The sequence below is a fragment of the Telopea speciosissima genome, chromosome 6 (assembly GCF_018873765.1).
Source record: "Telopea speciosissima isolate NSW1024214 ecotype Mountain lineage chromosome 6, Tspe_v1, whole genome shotgun sequence".
Classification (NCBI taxonomy): domain Eukaryota; kingdom Viridiplantae; phylum Streptophyta; class Magnoliopsida; order Proteales; family Proteaceae; genus Telopea; species Telopea speciosissima.
The window spans coordinates 16,751,176-16,771,181 of NC_057921.1; the positions used below are offsets into that span (position 1 = coordinate 16,751,176).

Genomic DNA, 20,006 nt, shown 5'->3' on the forward strand with positions numbered 1-20,006 from the left:
GCAAAACAAACACACCCAAAGATTTTAGGAGGGAGGGAAGTGGCAATAGCAGGGTCAGGGAGAAAGGATAAAGGTGTCTTAAAGTTTAGGACACTTGAGGAAAGCCGATTGATGAGGTAGGTGGCAAGTAAGGACAGCATCTCCCTAATAGTGCTTTGGGACAGCAGTTGTAAGCATCAAGGCACAGGCCACATCCCGGAGATGCCGATTTTTCCTTTCAGGGATGCCATTTTGTTCAGGTGTCCGAACACAAGAGGTTTGGGAGAGAATACCATGTGAAGAAAGGAACTCCTGAAATTCATGGTCAAGGTATTTAGTGCCATTATCACTGTAGAGGACCTTGACAGAAGCATTAAACTGAGTACGGAGCATGGCATGAAAAAATTTAAAACAAGAAAACACATCAAACTTATTGTGGAGTAGGTAAACCCATGTGAGACGTGTGCAATTGTCAATAAAAGTATTGAACCACCTGAACCCATTACGATCAACAATTCTAGAGGGACCCCAAATATTAGTGAATAATGGAGAAAGGAACATTACTATTACTATCACTTTGAAAATAAGAGTTTCTAGTGTGCTTTGAAAATTCATACATCTCACAAGTCACAATTAAACTATTCCAAACCACAATGTTTAACTAAATTAGGAAACAGAGAATGTAAAACATGAAAAGAGGGATGTCCCAAGCAGCGGTGCCAGTGTAGTAGCTTGGTCAGGGTACTATCAGAGCGGAGGATATAACCAGATGAGGGAGTAGGAGCAGTTGGTGGAGAGTCCAAGTAGTAGAGACCATCACGGACCCGACCATACCCAATCGTTGCGCCCGTCACCAGATCCTGAAACACACAATGAGTGGAATAGAAGTGAACTGAACAATTTAACTCACTAGTTAAACTTTAAATAGATAATAGATTAGCACATTACTTGGGAACATGCAAAACAGAAGAAAGAGAGAGCTGGGAACTACAGGATACTGAACCTTTACCCGAGATAGAAGACATAGACCCATCGGCAACATGTACCTTATCCCGTCCAGAGCACGGAGAGTTGGTACGGAAGACCTTTGAGTTGCTAGTTATGTGATCAGTAGCCCCAGAGTCAATTAAAAAAAAAGACTCAAAAAGGAAACATGAAAAATACCTAACTGGGCAAGATTGGAAACAAGAGAATGAGAAGAGCCAGTAGCCAGTTGTGTCCAAGGTTTTAAGTATCTTAACATATCCGCCGATACTAACCGATGCGCATCTTATTTTTGGGGTATCGATACGAGATGACACTGATACGATACTTAAAAAGTTTCAACTGTATAGAGTCGATTCATGACCCAATATGGTTAATCATGGTACAAAATTTCGCGATATATCGCCAAAATTTCGGTAATTTCGACACTATCGAGAAGAGATGGGCTTCCGAAATGAAAAAAGTTCAAATTTCGGTATATTTCGGTATATTTCGTAGAAATACTGTGTATTTCGGTAAATTTCGGTACATTTCGGTATATTTTGGTAAATTTCGTAGAAATACTTTGTGTATTGAGTATTGAACTATTGACTATTATGAAGTTTATAAGTTATGACTTATGCACTTATGACTTCATGAGTTTAAACTAAAGGCTACATTTGACTTTATTTTTGTTTCATTACTTTGTTTAAATTTCTTATTATGTCTTTTAGTACTTAAACAATATGTATTTAACTATTTTATACATCAAGGTCCGACCATATACAGTCAATCAAGGGTGCAAACCCAAAACACCACTTTGAGTTCATTCTTTTTGCAATATGAAGGTTTAAATGTGTTTATTTAGCTTAAATAAGGGTGTACATGAAGTATCAGGCCTTAATATGGCAAAAAACCCACCGAGATGGAGTGCCGAAATATGGCAGAAAAAAATACCATATTTCGGCAAAATTTCGGTATATTTCGGATATTTCGGATATCTTGACCAGCCGGAGATACTGAGATATCGCGAGATTTCAAACTATGTGGTTAATACTCTCTGATACGTCTCTTAAAATCACCTTTCCGATACGATACCCGATACCGATACTTTAAACCTTTGTTGTGTCACCAATTTTTGGATGGCAGCCATTTGATCCAGAGAGAAAGGTGCCAGGGCAGCAATAGCAAGGACAACATCGGAAGCATCAGAGAGATTGGCCTGGGAACAAGAGCTGCCAGGTTTAGCATTATGCCCACCCTTGGGATGCCCATGAAGCTTCCAACAAGTCTCACATGTGTGATGGGGGCGACCACAGTGATCACACTTCACCGGTTCCCGTGCTGGTGTAGTGCCCTTTGAGGGAACCATGGGAAGAGGTGTAGGTAGAGTGGGGAGTAAGGCAGATCGGACAGGAACAGCACTGGGCATTATAACCATCCGGCGATGTTCTTCACATTGAACCAAATTGTAAGCCTGGAGAAGAGAAGGAAATGTATCACGCCCTAAGATCTGTACTCGAACTTGATCGTACTCGGGATTGAGACCCGTCAAAAAATCATACACCCGTTCCATCTCCCTTTCCTTTTGGAAAGTACCAGCATCATCAGGGTGAACCATGGGAATCGGGTGATAAAAGTCCAACTGCTGCCAAAGAGAAGTGATGGCAGTGTAGTAGGCAATGAGGGAAAGTTCCTTCTGAGTAGTAGAGCGAACTTGTCGACGAATCTCATAAATCTGGGCGTAATTCTCTGCGTGAGAATATGGCTGGCAAACTACATCCCATAATTCCTTGGCTGAATTGAAGAGAACAAAATTGGGATTCACATAAGATTCCATTTGAATTAATGAAAAAGGACATCACCAATGCATCATTAGAGGACCATGTAGTAGTTGCAGTCGGATCTGTGGGCTTAGGAGTATCTCCAGTAACAAGCCTCGCATTATTTTGCCGCGTAGGGTGAGAAGGTAGGCGCGAGACCAGGTAAGATAATTCTGGCCATTCAACTTTATGGAGCTAGGTTGGAGAGTATTTGAATGCCTTGTGGAGGTAGAACGTTCCAAAGGAGGCAAGGGGTTGGTACCCATAGACGTGACACTGGTGTTATCGTCACCCATGGGAACAATCACGTAGAAAAATCACTTGAGGCAGTGAAACAACTGCGTGGGCAGCAGCCCAGCGAAAAACAGCACTGGTAGGAAGAGAGAGCCGGCGGATAGAGGGTGCAGCGACCTGGCGAGTCGTGGCGGCAGCACCGGCAAGGAGGCCGGCAGAAGGAGGCACAGCGATTGGGTCGCAGTGGCAGCACGACCGAGAGAGGAAGACCGTGGGAGTGGCGCAAAGACCTGTGGGTTATGTCGGAGGCGAGGAGTGGGAGCGCCGGCAAGAGGGAGGCCGACGGAGTGGCGCGGCAACAAGGGTTGTGGCAGAGCGGCAGCGCCAGCAGGAGAGGAGGCTGACAGATTTGGCACAGAGATGGAAAAATCGCGGTAGTAGAGAGAGGCGGCTGCAATAGGCCGGCGGTGAGGGGGAAGGCCAGTGGACGAGAGGCAGCAGAAGCGGCGGTCAGCAATGTGTTAGAGTTTATGTAATAAGGGTAGTTTGGGCATTAGTCTGGTGTCTTATCAACTCCATTATCTTCCTCGCCAATTGTTTCCAGCCTCAAGAGCTCAGGCGCGACCAGCACTACAGACCTCCCCCCGACTTTCTCATTGTTTCCAGCATCAGAGCCATCAAGTGTCACACTAGGGAGCTCCCCCTCTTCCAAGGGAAGAGAGGCGAAATCCGCACTAGACTTCTCCAACGGACCATGACTTCCCTCGACCACGTCCTTCCCCCAACCACCAGCGGCAGAGGCTCGCATAGCAGAACCACCACTTGGGCCTTCGCCAACTACCAGAGAGGCTCGTGGACCAGCACCCTGCAGCGCAACAGGCCTCCAGCAACCACCCCTTCTCGACACAACCTGCCCAGCAGCCAAAGAAACCTGACCAGGCACACCTCCTCGAACCACAGTGCCACCACGCGAAGATCCCTCTCCCCTAGGCATGAACACGCCATCTCTCGTCCTATCGCCACCACCTGTGCCTGCTGCCACAGCGCCTAAAAAGTTGTTACCTACCGCCACAGCGCCACCATCTGTGCCTGCTGCCACAGCGCCACCACCTGCGCCTGCTGCCACAGCGCCATCTCTGTTCCTATTGTCACCACCTGCACCTGCTGCCACAGCGCCATCTCTGTTCAAATCACCACCACCAGCGACCTCTTTTCTATTCAAAATTTTTCTACAGGCTTCTTTCAGGTGCCCAATCTTCGATCAGAGAGTACAATACAACAGCAGTCGCTCATAAGCAACCTGGTGAAACCCATCTGCATCACAACCAATCCAAACTTTCGACGGCAGCGAGGCTCTCAACTCAATGTCCACGCAAACACGAGCTGCCACAGTGCGAGTGCAATTAGCCGTAGCTCCATCCACCTTAAGAACCCTACCAATCATACCAGCAATAGACACCATAAAAATTCCCTTGATAGAAATTTACAGGTAGCCCTGGCAAGGAAATCCAAACTGGCGCAAAGGGGGATTCCCAACCCGAAACAAACTCTAAAGTCCACTTCATGAAACGAAAGAGGAAACCCTGCACATGAACCTGCTCCTTCAACCAAACCTTGACAAAATCCGCCGGAAGAGCAAATCAAAGAAGAACATGTCTCGGATCCAGTACCGATACAACAACATCCCCTTGAAGGAACAAGGATTTCTGAAGAAACTCCTTGATCAGAAAAAGAGAAGGCCTTCCATAACTGCACTTTGCAATCAACGCAGACGAGAAAGCCCTTTCAGACAACTCCACCTCCTCCCTGGAGAAGGAAACCGCAGGCTCTCCAAAAAACGAAGTAGGCTTTTGATCTCCACCTCTACAGATGGCAGGACCAGCGACCTAGACACCACAGCAGCAAAGGATGCAGTTGTGACCCCACCAGCAGCAACTATGCAATGGTCAGGGGGGCATTCCTCCCGAGAAGGAGGAATCGCCATGACCTAAACCCCACGAGCGAAAAAAAAAAAACCACTAACTTGCGCCTCCAGAGCAAAATGGCTCTAACCAGCAGCAGTTTTTTGTTTTCTTTCTCTAACATGATCTGGTTATCTGTAAGAAAAATGTTTTCGTTAGCTGGTTCCCTGGTTGTCATGAGGACTATTTTTATAACCTGCTCTTGGGCTATGCTTTTTCTTGTCCTCTGGGAAATTCTCTTTCCCACTTTGTATCTTTTCATTATTTCCTCTTCCTCAGTTATGTTTTCATTCCTGACATTTTAACTGCTAATCAAGCAAAAAAAAATTTAGTTACCCAATTTTTTACTACCATCATTCTTTGAATAGAGTTTTTTACATTTAAAGATAGAAATGATGGACAAGAACTTGCATGTAGAATCATGATTTAGTCTTATTGAATGAATACTAAGAGATTTCTACCTTTGTGGAAATGTTGCACAGCAGAAGAAACTATTGAAGAATTGGAAGGTGCATGAAGACATAAAATCTGTAGATTGTATTTCAATTTCAGAAGTATCATGCCTAACCAAATGCTGTAATGTAAGTTTTTTTGCAAGTGTGGGTGAGATTTTTATGCCATCTTTATTGGGAAATGATAAAGGGTATGAGAAAGAACGGATGTTCATCAGTAGAAGACTGTTTATGAAGGGAGAAAATAAAATAGTAGAAGATCTCATTTGTACTGGATGCAATTTATGCGGTTCTCCAATGGTTTTAGATTATGGGTATGAAAGATCTATTTCAAGTTTCTTGCAATTATTTTGTCTTTGTAATGCCAATATTTTTATGGAATGGTACTTTCCGGTTTTCTTCTCCCAGTTCATTGCCAGAGAAGAACATGCTTCCACTTTACTGTCAGAGGAGCTCGAACCACCTACATACTGTATGCTTGATATATCGGCCATTTCTGGTAATTATCTCTTTCCTGAGTTCATTTTGCACTTACTTGAAACTATGTTTTTCAAATGATTAAAGTGAGCCAACTTTCCTGACTAAATTTAGGAATGAAAACAAAAATATGACGTGTCTTTGATTAATGTTGTAGTGTCCTGAAATTCCCTCCTGCTTTGGCATATAATCATTTCTTGCTGTGCATTATTCCCACTAAATTGATGAAAATGATATAGCTTTACACTTGAAGCAATGAACTCACTGTTTGGTGGGCTAAATCTGCAATTGATCTCAAGGACTTGATCCGTTGCTTCTCTATAAAATTCTCAGTAGATATCCTATGATATAAAACTAGTACTGGTGATGCTATTATGAAGTGCTTTTTTGGCTTTCTTCATTTATATGTGAGGTTTTGTTGTGTGCACTTCATAGACTTGCTAATTGCTATTCAGTTGTTAGGGCTAGATTTGAGTCGTACCAACGGGTATGACTAAATGGATCTAGGAGTTCAAATGAAGTAGATGTTAGGTTCTCCTGTAAAGTTTATACATAATCCAATCATACTTTCTGGTCCATTTTGTGGCACTAGTGCAATTTGCAGGACTTATTGTCATTCCTGTTCTTCCATGAAGTTAGGTTTTCCCTGGAGACGAATCCAAACAGTAGTTTGTATTTTGTGTATACCTGTAGAAAAGCCACTCATTTTACTATGGTTTCAGGATAAGCACTGCGAATATTGATACTGTTCTGGGCAGTTCCGTTTCTTTAATGGTCCATTTGTTTTAGGTAGAAAGGAGATATTCAAGTAAAAAGCTAAATTATATACAGATTTTACCTGCAAATTTTCCTTTTGGGTACTTTTACTTGGAAACCAACAGAGCCCAGGCAAGCATTCAAGTTTTATCTACGTAATTGTATTTTACTTACATATATTTATTAGGTTTCACTTTTCCAGGTTACTAGACCTTTGAATGAGTTAGTGATTTGATCTCCTTACACTCTTGGTTGACAGAAATGAGGAATATTCTCAATTTCTCGTCCTTTTATACCTTTTCTCATTTTTTACCACCCTAATTGGAAATCCTGATTTATTAATTCTTCAGCCATAATGTTTCTATTTTTCTTATCTAGTACTTCATTATAAACTGAGATTCATGTCATCTAGCATGACTTGCATTTTTCTTCTGTAATTGTCTTACAACCTTTTTTACTTCATGTCCAATATTTTCATCTTTTTCTACCCAAAAAAATATATTTTTATCTTTGGCTACAAATTATCGTCTAAATTCAAAATCATGATTAAAAATAATTTATTGTCACTCCATAAAGTTTTCTTTTGCATATAGACCTTAGTGCTTGATGCTGTTCAAAAGGCTGGTGCTCTTGCACTCAGATCACATATTTAGAAACTGAGTACCTATCCAACAGTTTGAATGAGACCTTGTGCAGTGGTTGAATTAAATATTTGGAGCATCATGAGTGTTGGCATGAAGATTTGATATTGGTTGAGTCTTTATTTCAAAATCCGATGAGGAACCTACCTATCCCACAGTTTGGTTCAGCCTTCATGTGGTAGAATATCATGGCCTGTGGAGGCTATCTCCAAAGCCCCATGAGAGTATGTTTTTCCTATGGCTCCTCCTAGGTTTCACTATGCCATGTGGCCCCACCTATGTACTGCCATGTGGAAGTCAATGAAGCGTAACACTTCACTAGGCATAGTGAAGTGTAGTTATTCCATGTGGTTCTTCCTAAATTTCACTATGCATAGTGAAGCCTTACGCTTCACTATCTGCCACATGGCCCTGTCCATATATTGCCATGTGGCAGATACTGAAGCGTGACACTTCATTAGGCATGGTGACGTTTAGCTTTTCCCTTTTCCTATTTCCATAGCTTAGTAATTTCTACCCTTGATAAATAAAAAAGTAATCTTACTTTCTTCATAGGAGCCTAAGGTATCTTTTTGTTTTAAGAGAGTCAAATACCATTGCCAATGTCCTTTCTCTTGCTTACAATTAAAAACATCATCGATCTCCCCTTCTTTTTCTTTTTCTGTGTGCAGTTTTATGTGTGGGACCACTCTGAATGCATCCCGCTTCTCGTGAGAAACAAGGCTGCAGAAGTCCTATTTGCAAACATCACAGCTGATAAGGTCTATTCCTGCTATAGATCCCAAAATCAGAATCAAAGCTCTGAATCCAAAGCAGATCATATGATGGGTCATTGTGATTCAAGAGCCTGTGTTCACTCCAAAACTGCTGCTGCTGCTGCAGGAAAGGGGGTAGCTGTTGGTTCTCAATCACCGAATGTGCATGATGAGAGCCTTACACCGTTAAGTCTCCAACAAGGGGTCAAAAGACCAGACTTCTACAGGATTTGGTTAATTCTACTCAAAACATTGCTTCAACAAAGAAATAACAGTCCTTTGAAATTTGAAGTCGCCGTGAATACGAGCTTGGATCAGGAGAATGGGAGATTTGAATTGGTCTCTATGAAGATTACATGTTTCAAAAGGAACGGACCTTCATATTAAGCAGTAATGAAAAAACGCATCCTTCTCCGAAAGTAGTTCCCACCCAGATTTTCTCACCTAAGCAGCTGATCGCATATCCAAATTTTCTCTTGCCTTTTCTTTCCCATGTCGTGAGAAAAAACAACCAAATTAGCATGAGTTTTATATCTGAGCGTGGACCAAAGCAAATGTTAAAACTTGGGCTTCCAGCCAGTAGTAGCTCGACTGAAAACCCAACCCCTAATTGACTGTTACTATTTGGTGAGAAACTGAAATGACCTGAACCAACTCATTGTTCTGCTAAATAACTTCACTCATTAGTAATGTCTACAAGTTCAGCTGGGAAAGAAATCGATCAGGCAAAATTGCTGTTCTTCCCCCATAATTATTGTATACATGTTTTTTTGTTGGGGGGGGCGGGGCGGGGAAGGCTGACAACTGGATTGACAAAATATCTTTTTTCAGGAGTGATTCCAGAATTTGAATGTGGATTCTGTCTATTATCACCTATGGTGGATTCTTTGAAACCTTTTGGAAGATTCCTAGAGCTGCATAAGTGGACCCTAAAGCCCGCCGTTGCGTCTTTTCTTATTTTCTCTATTTCTCTATTTCTTAATCCTCTGCCATTTTTTCCTGCATCATTTTTTGTTTGTTAGAGCCCAATAATCAGTGAAATTATTCTGGCTAGTTTCATAACTTGCACCATTTTTTTTGCTGAAAAAAGAAATTTCAAATCCTTAGTTGCTGCAAGATCTAACTTCAATTCTTCATGGTTAAACTAAATCTGTAAACTGGAGGGTGCTCCCCCCCCCCCACCTTCCCCCACCTAATGATAAGTCAAAGATATTATTGACCAAAGTCATGCTTCACTAACAGTGTGCTTTACGAGAAAGGAATGTCAAAATAGAAGTAAGATTTTCCATGAAATTGGTTGTACATAAAAAACCTAGCTAGTTTCATGATAAGGTTATTAGCATTATAATACTAGATGCTAGCTTCACTACTGCTGAATGCTGTCGTTAAAACCATATGATCTACCTAACCTCATGCTAATCTCGTGTGTGTGGGGGGGGGGGGGGAATTAAGGTTCAAAGCTCCAAAAAGTTCGGGAAGATAATTTCAAATCTCGATCCACGATAGCTTTCCATCAAGGTGCAGACATTAGAGAATACAAAAATCAGAACCTCTTCAACCTGAAATGCGTAGTAGTTAATTTTTTTTTATTTTTTGTGATGAACCACAGTAGTTACTTAATGAATATAAGGATTGCTGCTTTGCATTTTTTTGTGATTATCATATGGCCTCTGGATTTGGGTTAAGAATCTGGAAGGGGGAAAGAAAGGAAAAGAAACAGTCAATGGGAATGTATTTTTTTTTTTTTTATGAGAAAAATATGTTACTAAAAACAAAATATTATAAAGTGATAGAAGAGTTGTTACTTCTATCATTACACCATCTAAAAGGGACAGAGGTAAAGTTATCAGTTTCTTCAGCAAGCTAGATATAGCTATCAACCAAATTCAAGGGGAGACATAGAGAGTTTGAAGGATGAAATATATTACAAAGGGTGTTTTTTGCAAAAACAGACTTCATTAAGCCTAATATTTGAATTCTTTGCCTTCTTCCAACCTTGGATTAATCCCAAAAGTTCTGCTTCTGCAGTATCCTTGCTGTTGAGGTATCCTGCATCTGTTAATATATTCTCACCATCTATCAAAATATTAAAGGTCCAACTGGTTATGTTAAAATCTGGTTCATAAATTCTTGCGCCAATTAAACCAGGGAATTGAACATTCATGTTAGTAGGTAATGATGTAAGTGGTGGAATGTGTGTGATGTGTAGAATCCAATATAGATAAATCCTTTTATAGGTGGGCGAATTTTCATGTCGAAAACCCATTTCATCAGATCTCGAATAACGAGCATAGGGTTTGCCTTGGTAGAGCAAAAGATAACTTTGTTTCTTACAGACCATATAAAATAAAAAGTTAAAATAAAAATAGAAAAAGACAAGATCAAAGATTGTTTGTCAAAAGCTTTAGAGCCAAGGAGAGAAGCATAGAGGTGGATGATTGAGGGAGCAGATAGATGCTCAATTCTCATTCCAAGTGGGCCAGAAGCCCAGATGTGCTTAGTCCAATCACATGATAGGAAAAGATGCCAAAGTGATTCATCATTAGAACCACATAGGAGACATGTAAGCTCGACGGACATCCATTTCGAAAGAGTGATTCTGATTGGGAGTCCTGCATGTAAAACACACCAAAAAAAAAAAAAACTTTAAACCGAGGATGAATATTAAGTTTTAAAAAAAACTTCTACCATTTGGAGATCATGGGGTTGGGTGAAGTGTTGTTGGAAATGAAGTTGGCAGCTAGCTTTGTGTTGAAGGCCCCTTCATCAGATAGAGTGCATCTCCAAAGGTCCTCATTGTCTGTAATGTTAATTTTTTTGAATAGAACGGACAGTTAATGGTGAGAAACATGATAGGAGATCTAATAAGTTCAATGAACAATTAGAAATAAAATCATGCACAAAGTTGAACTTTAAATTATGCATGTAATACTAGGTAAAAACTCACCCTTGGCTGATGGTATCCAAGGATCATACCAACAAGAGGTAGATAGGCGATTGCCAATCTTCTTGTGAACCATTCTTTGAAGATCAAGGAGAATAGTGGCTATGTTGTTCCAAGTCCAAGAACCCCTTTTTGCAATGATTTGGGATAAAAAATTGATGAATTGGGAAAGTATTTGGCCTTTAAGACTTTAGTCCAAATAGAAAAGGTTTCTGTGATTAGCCTCCATCCCAGTTTAAGGATTAACGTTTTGTTGTGTATAGAGGACTTCCTAATTCCAAGGCCACCAGACCGTGTTCCAACCTATCATATGTCCTTTTTTCTTTTCCTTGTGGTTGTTGAATGGAAGACTCCCATTAGTTGTCATTTGACACTTAAATAGTTTAGGCCCTTAAGTAGTTATAGACATAAAATCCAGTTTCTCTGATGAAGCATCTTTAGGAAGATGTCCCATTTTGCAAACTCCCCCTTCTCAACCTTTTTCTTGTTCATTCTGAAAACACATCTTCTTGAATCTCCTTTAAAATGGAAGAAATAGTTTGAGAAGGAAAATCAAAACCTAGTTCACTGGCTGAGATTAATGCCATGAACTGGAAAAGTAGGAATAGTTTGTTCTTGTATTTTTACAAGAACAAAGAAAGCAAATACCATTAATATAAAGCTTCTGATATAACATCCGAACCAATAATAACTCATTTCAGGTACCCATCTATTAGACCAAATGTTCACCTTCTCACCTTTGCTAATATGCCATAGAAGGCTTAACTTAAGCACTTTACACCCCTACATTATATCCTTCATGCCCAAGAAGGGTTAACACTCATATTTTCCTGTAAAAATCCATGTTTAGGAAATAAATAGCTTTGATAAATTGAGCTCACATAGAGTTGGGATCACTCCATAATCGCATGCCACCTTCGATAAGAGAGCCTTATTATGTAAGGCAAGGTCTCAAAAATCCAAGCCACCTTTTTCCTTGGATTGGCAAAGCCTCGACTAAGAAATCTAATGTATCTTCCTTTTTCCAATCCATCACCCTAAAAGAACTTTGTTGCTGCTTCAGCAGGCGATCATGATGGGAGGTAGGGAGTTTGAAATGTGAGCAAGCATAGTTTGCAACGGAAAAAACAATAGACTTTAGCATTACCTCCTTATCAGATTTATCTTTAAATAACGAAGCTTTTGAGACCCCGAACTCCATAGGTAGGACAAAATATTTGGTTGGGCTCTTATCATAAGATACTTTGAGGCTAAATGAGAGAATATTTCTTTAAATTTACCGCTTGACCGCTTGTCTTACAATAATTCTAAAGACAAAGCATCATTTGACATACCTCTGAGAGCTTCATCTCTGAAAACAATAAGCAATTGTCGTCAAATAAGAGGTGAGAAATCTACTTTGTACGGTTGCGAACCCAAATACCTTTCAGAAGCCTAGTGGATTCTGATGTTGATATAATACTAATAAGAACCTGTGAGCATAGTATGAATGAGGCTGGAGATAACAGATTGCTTTGTCGTATGCCCCTTGATGGAGTAACCGTTCCATGGATGCCACCATTGATGACCAACTTGTATGATATGGACTTGAGACTGGACATGACCATCTAGATCCAATGAGATGAAAAATCAGTTTGAAGAAGCAACTGCTTAAGAAAACCCCATTCAACTGTATCATACACCTTCTTCATATCTAGCTTCAAAGCTAGAAATATCTTCTTTCCTTGCTTCTTGTCAGTGTTATAATTGAAGATCTCATGGGCGACAAAAACATTGTCCGAAATAGATTTGTGTGGAATGAAAACTGATTGGGTAGGGGGAGATAAGTATGTCCAAAACTATTTGAGACGATTTGCCATAACTTTAGTGACAACCTTCACTGCAACTGGACATAGACTGATCGGTCTATAATGTCACGTACATTCAGGGTGAGGAATTTTTGGGACTAAACACAAATAGAGTATCATTACATTGGAAACATAATTGAACTGTAGTAAAATAATTACAAACAAAAGAAAAAAGATTCTCCTAGGTGAATTCCCAATATTTCTAAAACAAAACACAGGTGGAGTGTCATTGCAAAGAGAACTGCATGAACCTCCTCTTTGGTAGGGATGGGGACAACTTACTATTCGTCTCCTCCGCCACATGTGGTTGGATAGAAAGAAGTGTCTGTTAAGCGGCTCCTGGTACGTCCACCCCCTCTAAAAGGAAGATACGGTTGTAGTAAGTGTGCATTTCCTGATATATCTGAGCCTCTGAGTGAGTCCATTCCCCATCTGAAGTCTTAAGGAGCAAGATTTTGTTGTTACTACACTGCTAAATGGTTCACATGTAGAGAAATTTTGTATTGTGGTCACCTAGTTACGCCCAAAACTAGCATGAGTTTTGTCTCCACATTTTCTCCTTCTCTAGCTCCTCATTTAAAAGCCTTGTAACTTCCTCCTCTCGTACCTGGCTTTGAGCCGAGACCAGTTCCCCTTTCAATATCCTGAGCTCATGTTGCAATTACTTGATTTTTGTGTGAACATGTCCAAACAACTCCTTATTCCACCTTTGGAAATTGTCTTACAGTTTGACATCTTCTGATAGAGCACATGGGAAGTAGTAGCAACAGGAGCTGAAGTCCAAGCTGTAATGGCAGTCTTCTTACAATTAGAATGCCTAAACCACATTGATTTAAATAAAAATGGTTTTTGACCTTAAAAGTTGCTACCATCAGAATCAATAATTAGAGGATTATGATCAAAGTTCATAGCATGTCTAACTAACACTACAACATCTAGAAAAGAAGTCCTACAAGAAAGATTTGATAACGCTTGGTTGAGATTAATCTTAATATTGGCAGCCTCTTGCCTTCAATCGGTCCAAGTGAATACGGGACCATGAGATTGAAGATCCATGAAAGTACATGAGTCGATTAAATGTCGAAACTGATCAATGTCCTGAGAGCACGAGACATTACCCCCTTTCTTCTCAAGCCAAGAAAGAAAGGAATTGAAGTCTCCGTAACAAAGTCATTTGGAATTATGCCCGAAGTGTTATAGAACTGGCAACCGAATCAGAATCCATGTTATTTCACTGGAGTAGATTGTAAGAACTCGAGAGTTTCGGCTCTGGATCTGAGTTCTCTCCCTCTGAACTCCGACTTCCGGGGTATTTCTTCGTTTCTAATGGGTGTGGAACGATTGGAGAGTTTGACGCTGAAGAATGCGAGTGTTAGCGGTAACATTACTTCGGCTTCCGCATCCCGATGTAGTGAACTGTTGAGTGGGCTCGATCTTTCGGGGAACAATTTGTCTAGTTCCGCTTCGGATATTTCAAGCTTGTCTTCGTGTTCGAGCTTGAAATCTCCAAATCTTTCGCACAATTCCCTCACTTTTTCTATCGGACCAAGGGATTCCGGTGGTTTATGGCTCAATTTTCAGGCTTTGGATCTCTCCTACAATAAGATTTCGGAGAAGGAGACAGAGAAGATACTTTCGGTTCTAGAAGCTGTGTTGGAGAAAATATAGAAACAGATATTTTACTGGGATTATTTTGATACTGGTTATCTGGTTAAAGAGAAGAATGGCTGGTTAATGGTTCTAACTACCTCTGGAAATTTTAATCTCGGCCATGGCATCGATAACGAGGGTTGCGACTTTGCTGCTTCTGCTGCTACTAATGCAACAGAACTCGGTCTTCTCATGGAACAAAGATGAGTTCAGGAACTGTAACTGCAAGAGAGCTCGATCTAGAAAGCCCAGATCTTGCACCGTCATTGCTACCGATGTCGCCATTAATGACGGTGAACTCACCGCCAAGCTCCAACCTAAGGATACTGGAGAAGCGAAGGACGTACAAGAGGAGCCCGTGAAACAAAATAGAAGGGATGGAGGAGAGCTGGGTTAGAAGATGGAAATGGGTTTCGGCAGTGGTGGTGATGCTGGCGGTGGAAGAGGATCGACGGTGGCAGTGGTGGCAATGATGGTGGTGCTGGCGGAAGAAGAAGAAGAAGAAACGCAGAGAGGAAGAAGAGGAAATGGGGTTTTGGGGTTGAAGATGAAATGATAGTTTTGTCCTTTTATTTAAATAACTAAGGGGTAAAATGGATATTTAGGGAAGAAGATGAAATGACAATTTTGTCTTTTTATTTAAATAACTAAGGGGTAAAATGGATATTTCACCTTTGGGTACTAACTGTGCTTCGTTTGGGGTGTCTATGACATTTTGATCAAGTATGGTAAGTTTCTGAGATATTGTATACTTTTAGGGGGTGTCTGTGAAATTTTCCTAAATTATTAATGTGAATATGCTCCAACTAGAAAAGAGCAAGACCTCTCGAAAAACCTTAAGCATCAACTGAGAAACAATACTGCATATGTAACCTCCTCCGAAGATGTTCTACCTTATCCTTCATGCATTTTGTTTCGATCAGAAAATGATATTAGGCTTCTCGATATAGGCGAGGTGCAAAAGTGATTGAACTGTCGAGGTCCGCTCTAGTCCCCGACAGTTCCAATTGATGATCTTTATGATCTCCCGTGGAGTTATACCTCCACAACTTTCATGAGGGATAGATAACTCTAAGAAATGTTCCTTTGGAGTTAAAGAAGAAGACGAGGCATGATGCTTGGATTCACTATCAATCTCCAGACAAGGTCATTTTTGCTTGTCCTTAGATGGTGCAGACACATGGTAGTAGTGTGGGTCAATCGGTATGGGTATACCCGAGGATATATTGGTATCAGAAGTATCCATAGCAGAGACATGGTCAGTTAGGACTCATGGGCTTAAGGGGATAGATGGAATAGCCAAGTGGGGGGTAATGTAAGCATTGACAGATTGGGCTGGATTTTTCGATTGTGATGGATGGGTTAGGGAAACGGCCGAGAGATCAAGAGAAGTGCACTTAAGAGGTTTGGAATATTTGGGTGTTGCATCAAGGGATTAGAAAAGAGAGAAAGGGGGAGCTTATGAGGCAAGAAAGTAGGGAGGGTTTTTGATGGGTTATAGCACAGTTGGATTGGGGTGGAGTGGGGAAGTTATCGCATGTAACTGATGGGGTGTGGGATGGCCGGTTATGGTGGTCTGGCTATCTGAAGTAATGACCTTATTAGAGGGTAAAATATTACCTGATATATATGAGTGTGTGGAAGATTGTCCAACACCACCCCAACAGAAACATTATGAATTCGAGGTTTACCATGCCCTTGATGAGTCATAACTCCCATGTCTTGCATTTGAAAGAGTGAAGATGTATCATCCATTTGAGTAGTAACCTTAACTGAGAAGTTTGAATTTTGGTCAACAACTATTACTTGATGAGATGTAACTCCCATATCATGGAGATAATGAAAATTAAAACTTACAACTAAAAGTTGGTGGGATCTTGAATATGTGGTTATCGCTGATGACGTGGGACATGGTTGGTCTTCTCCAACAATGGTAGCTGAATTCTCAGACAACTAAATATATTTGCTTTGGGAACTAAGGCACTGCTCCTCTCAACCAAGCTTGGAATAGGAACCGTTCCTCGAATCTCTGGGCATCAAATTCTTGGTAGAAGTAGTGGGCAGTCAAAATCTGCAGGATCATAACCATGAGAGCTTCGATTATTTTGGACAGCTATAAACCGAGACTGAAAATGACTATCTTTGTGGTCAAACTACCATAGTGACAACTGATGATCGACAGTCTTTCGTACTGTAAGGTTACTGTATGTTGAATATCAGATCTCCTTTTAACAATGATAGTTGGCTGGAGTAGGCAAGTAATATTGAACATAACACGAACCCACAAAAATGTTGTTTTTCTCAAAGTTGATAACCATCAATGAACATAGCCTTAGATGTAGGGCCAACTTTAGTAGCAAGACGAAGAGCTAGATGCAGATCTAATAACTCTCTAGGGATAGAGTGTAGTGGGATCCAAAATTCTACCTTATTGAATCACCACGAGCATAACTCATTCGACATTTTCAATACTAAGAGGCTCCCCAATATAGACCGTGGGGACTCAGACAAAATATTTTACACATCCAAATCATGTTAAAAGTGGAACAAATGTGTATCAATCTCCAAAGGTATAATACTCACAACCATGGCGTAGATTCCATGCTGATACTAATGCCTCCGAAAGTGCTTGCCTACGATACAATTTATAGACGATTACAATTCCCACCAGGGTGAGCCTCCAGTCTTGAGCAATACCATATGGGTCTGGTGTGATGGTGGAGGTGGTGGTAATGGAGGAGGAGGATAAGGCTGTGTTTGGTAACGTTTCTATTTTGGGAACATTATTCTTTGGCAAAAACATTTTTCTTTTCCTGTGCTAGAAGATTGTTCTTTAGTAGCGAATAAGTGTTTGGGAAACCTGTTCCAGAACTGTTCCCGAAACAAAAAAAGAACAATTTGGCATTTGGTAAAACCTGTTCCGAAACAATTTCATTAAACCAATAATTACTAAAATGCCATTACCATCAAAATTAACCTAATTAAAACTATATAAATGTCATTTCCATCTAAATTAGTTTAGCATAAAATTATAGGCATGCCATTAATTGTTGCCATGTTTATAGAAATGTCAATACCATCATAATACCATGAGAACTGATGAATGGAATGACTATAAGACAAGTTGAGCAATGATCATTTTCTTCCCTATGTGCTATATATAGGTTATTATTATTAGGAATATCAAAATGCCATGAGAACTATTGAGCCTGCTAAAAAAGAAGCAACAAACATTGTATGATAATGATTGCCTTAACTGACTATGTTATGAACAGTTGAATAAAAAGGATCTTGGTGGATTCGAAACACCATACCCTTAGAACATGATTGAGACATGCTCATGTTCTAAGTGCTATACCAATTTGAGCAAACGACCCAACAAGTAAAGATTGAAATTTACAAGTAACCATCAGACCGTGACACAAAGCATGCTTCAATGATAATACCCAATGGGAACCTTGCCACAAACCTTCCTAATGTTCACATATATTGAACAAAACAATAGATCATGTACAAAAACAAGAAAAAAATTTTGAAGGGGAAGATTAAAAGCAATTGTTTCTTCATGGTAGAATAAACCAGAAAGCCCATGCTCATGTTGCACCCTTAAAGAGGAAGATCAAAATCAATTGTTTCTTCAATGGAAGGAATTTGAACAATAATCATTAGATAACAAGTCAACATCCGGCCCATGGTAATCCAATTCCCAGCACCAGAATAGGAGTGAAGGAGTAGTTAATCTTTGGATTCTATAGCATCACTGTGGCTTCAAGTGTATTTGGGTTTATCCAAAATTCCAGTACAATACTTAGTACTATGGGAGGAAAAACTAACATAAATACTTTTTGATAGTTGGAAATAGTGTACTATATATAAAATGAAAGAAAAATATAGCGAAAAAACTGATTGGATGTAGGAGATGATTGAGGCATGACAAGTAAATGGGCTACAAGTCAGTTTCACTCCCTATAGGATTTCTATTACAAGAGCAAAAAATGTTGGGGGGCATCTGATTTCCAGATTCAAATACCAACATCTTTGATGTATGTACTCACACCTCTAACGGGGAGGCAAAATCTTCTTTGACCAGCTTAAAACACACACACATCCACCCAAAGATGCTACGAGAGAAAACATGGTAGAGAAATGGAGTGGATAAAGGCCAAAGGGAGAGATCTTAGTAGTTCTCCAACAAACAGTCTTCCAGAGCGTCAACAAAACCTTTAACAAAGGGGACAAATACATTTCAAGAAATGAAACCTTCCACAAACGAAAGTTATAACTGTCCAAAAGGTCAAAGCCCCCAAAAAGTAGATTTCCTTTTTCTAAAAATGGAGTACACCACTTCATTGGGTTTAGGGGTCTTAAACCCTATATGTAACAATTTTTTTTTTTTTTTTGGAACTTCACATACTTTGAAGAAAGTAATACTAGAACTGAGATTTGAGGAACAACAAGAAGTGATTGCATCCCCAGGTGTATATTGCAAAAGAATGATATTTGATGGGCTCAATCCGTTTGTCAGTTGGTAGGTACAACGTGAGTCGATGATGACCCATTCTTTGATTACTCAGTGTAGATATATCAGTTAGTTCACGATGGTTTGATAAATCTATTACATACTTGGATATAGTTAAATAATAATAGAAATTGAATGAATAAATTATTCTCTAATTCTGCAACTTTATGATTACCATCTATCAATTAATGCAATTAGGGTCATATCTTCTAGTCAAAATACAAGTTCAATGCACAAAAGTTTATGAGGTCTTGATACTCATCATTGACACCAATGAACTCTAGAACAAGTCTCTCTAACCTTCTCAAGTTTCAATGTACAAAATTGATATAAAAATTATATATATATATATACAAAATTGATATAAAAATTATATATATATAAACTAACCAATGTGAAACCATGGTAACCTATTTTCTTGAAATTCAAGATGAATGTCTTTCTATAGACGAGTCTGACCGAATGGGTCAATGTGAAGGACGACAACCTAGAGAGGCCATTACTTGTTTGGATATAATATTTTCATTCCAACGACTCTATCTGAAAGGTTAGACCTCAAAAGAGAGCATGTGTTACACCCGCACCCGAAATACACCCTAATGCCCGGGTCAAATTGGAATTTTATTAACGGGTGATGCCACGATGGCAATGGTCAACACCTATGACCTTAAACCCTAAATTCTATTATAAGTATCCCCTCGAAGTCCTGAACGTAAGGGTCAAACCCCCGCAATTTTCCTTGTGATTTGAGCCCTGACAGTAGCAACGGAGTCACAAACGGACTCACCAGACTGATTTCGTTAGTGGATCCATCCGTACTATTTCTTGCCCTTTAGATGTATTTTCTTGTGGGACCCACATCCTCGTGTCTCGGACACAATAACTAGAACCTCGGACAAGATGGGTCCCCACCCTTACCTTCCTAGAGGTTGTTGGGCCCTGAATATGGGCGCACAAGACTTAATTTAAATGAATAATGGATTCTTTGTCTGACATGAGCCAAAC

General features: G+C 40.0%; 1 protein-coding gene across 1 annotated transcript in view; it reads left to right on the plus strand.

The window, feature by feature from the left end:
* The window catches only part of LOC122663799, a 77,248-nt gene extending 68,793 nt beyond the window's left edge, over positions 1 to 8,455 (plus strand). Inside the window, exons 6-8 of the mRNA XM_043859443.1 lie at positions 5,443 to 5,726; positions 5,821 to 5,911; positions 7,958 to 8,455. Coding sequence (XP_043715378.1) covers positions 5,575 to 5,726; positions 5,821 to 5,911; positions 7,958 to 8,428 — 714 coding nt within the window. The 5' untranslated portion in view covers positions 5,443 to 5,574 and the 3' untranslated portion in view covers positions 8,429 to 8,455. The remainder of the gene's footprint in view (positions 1 to 5,442; positions 5,727 to 5,820; positions 5,912 to 7,957) is intronic.
* The last annotated feature ends 11,551 nt before the right edge of the window (positions 8,456 to 20,006 follow it).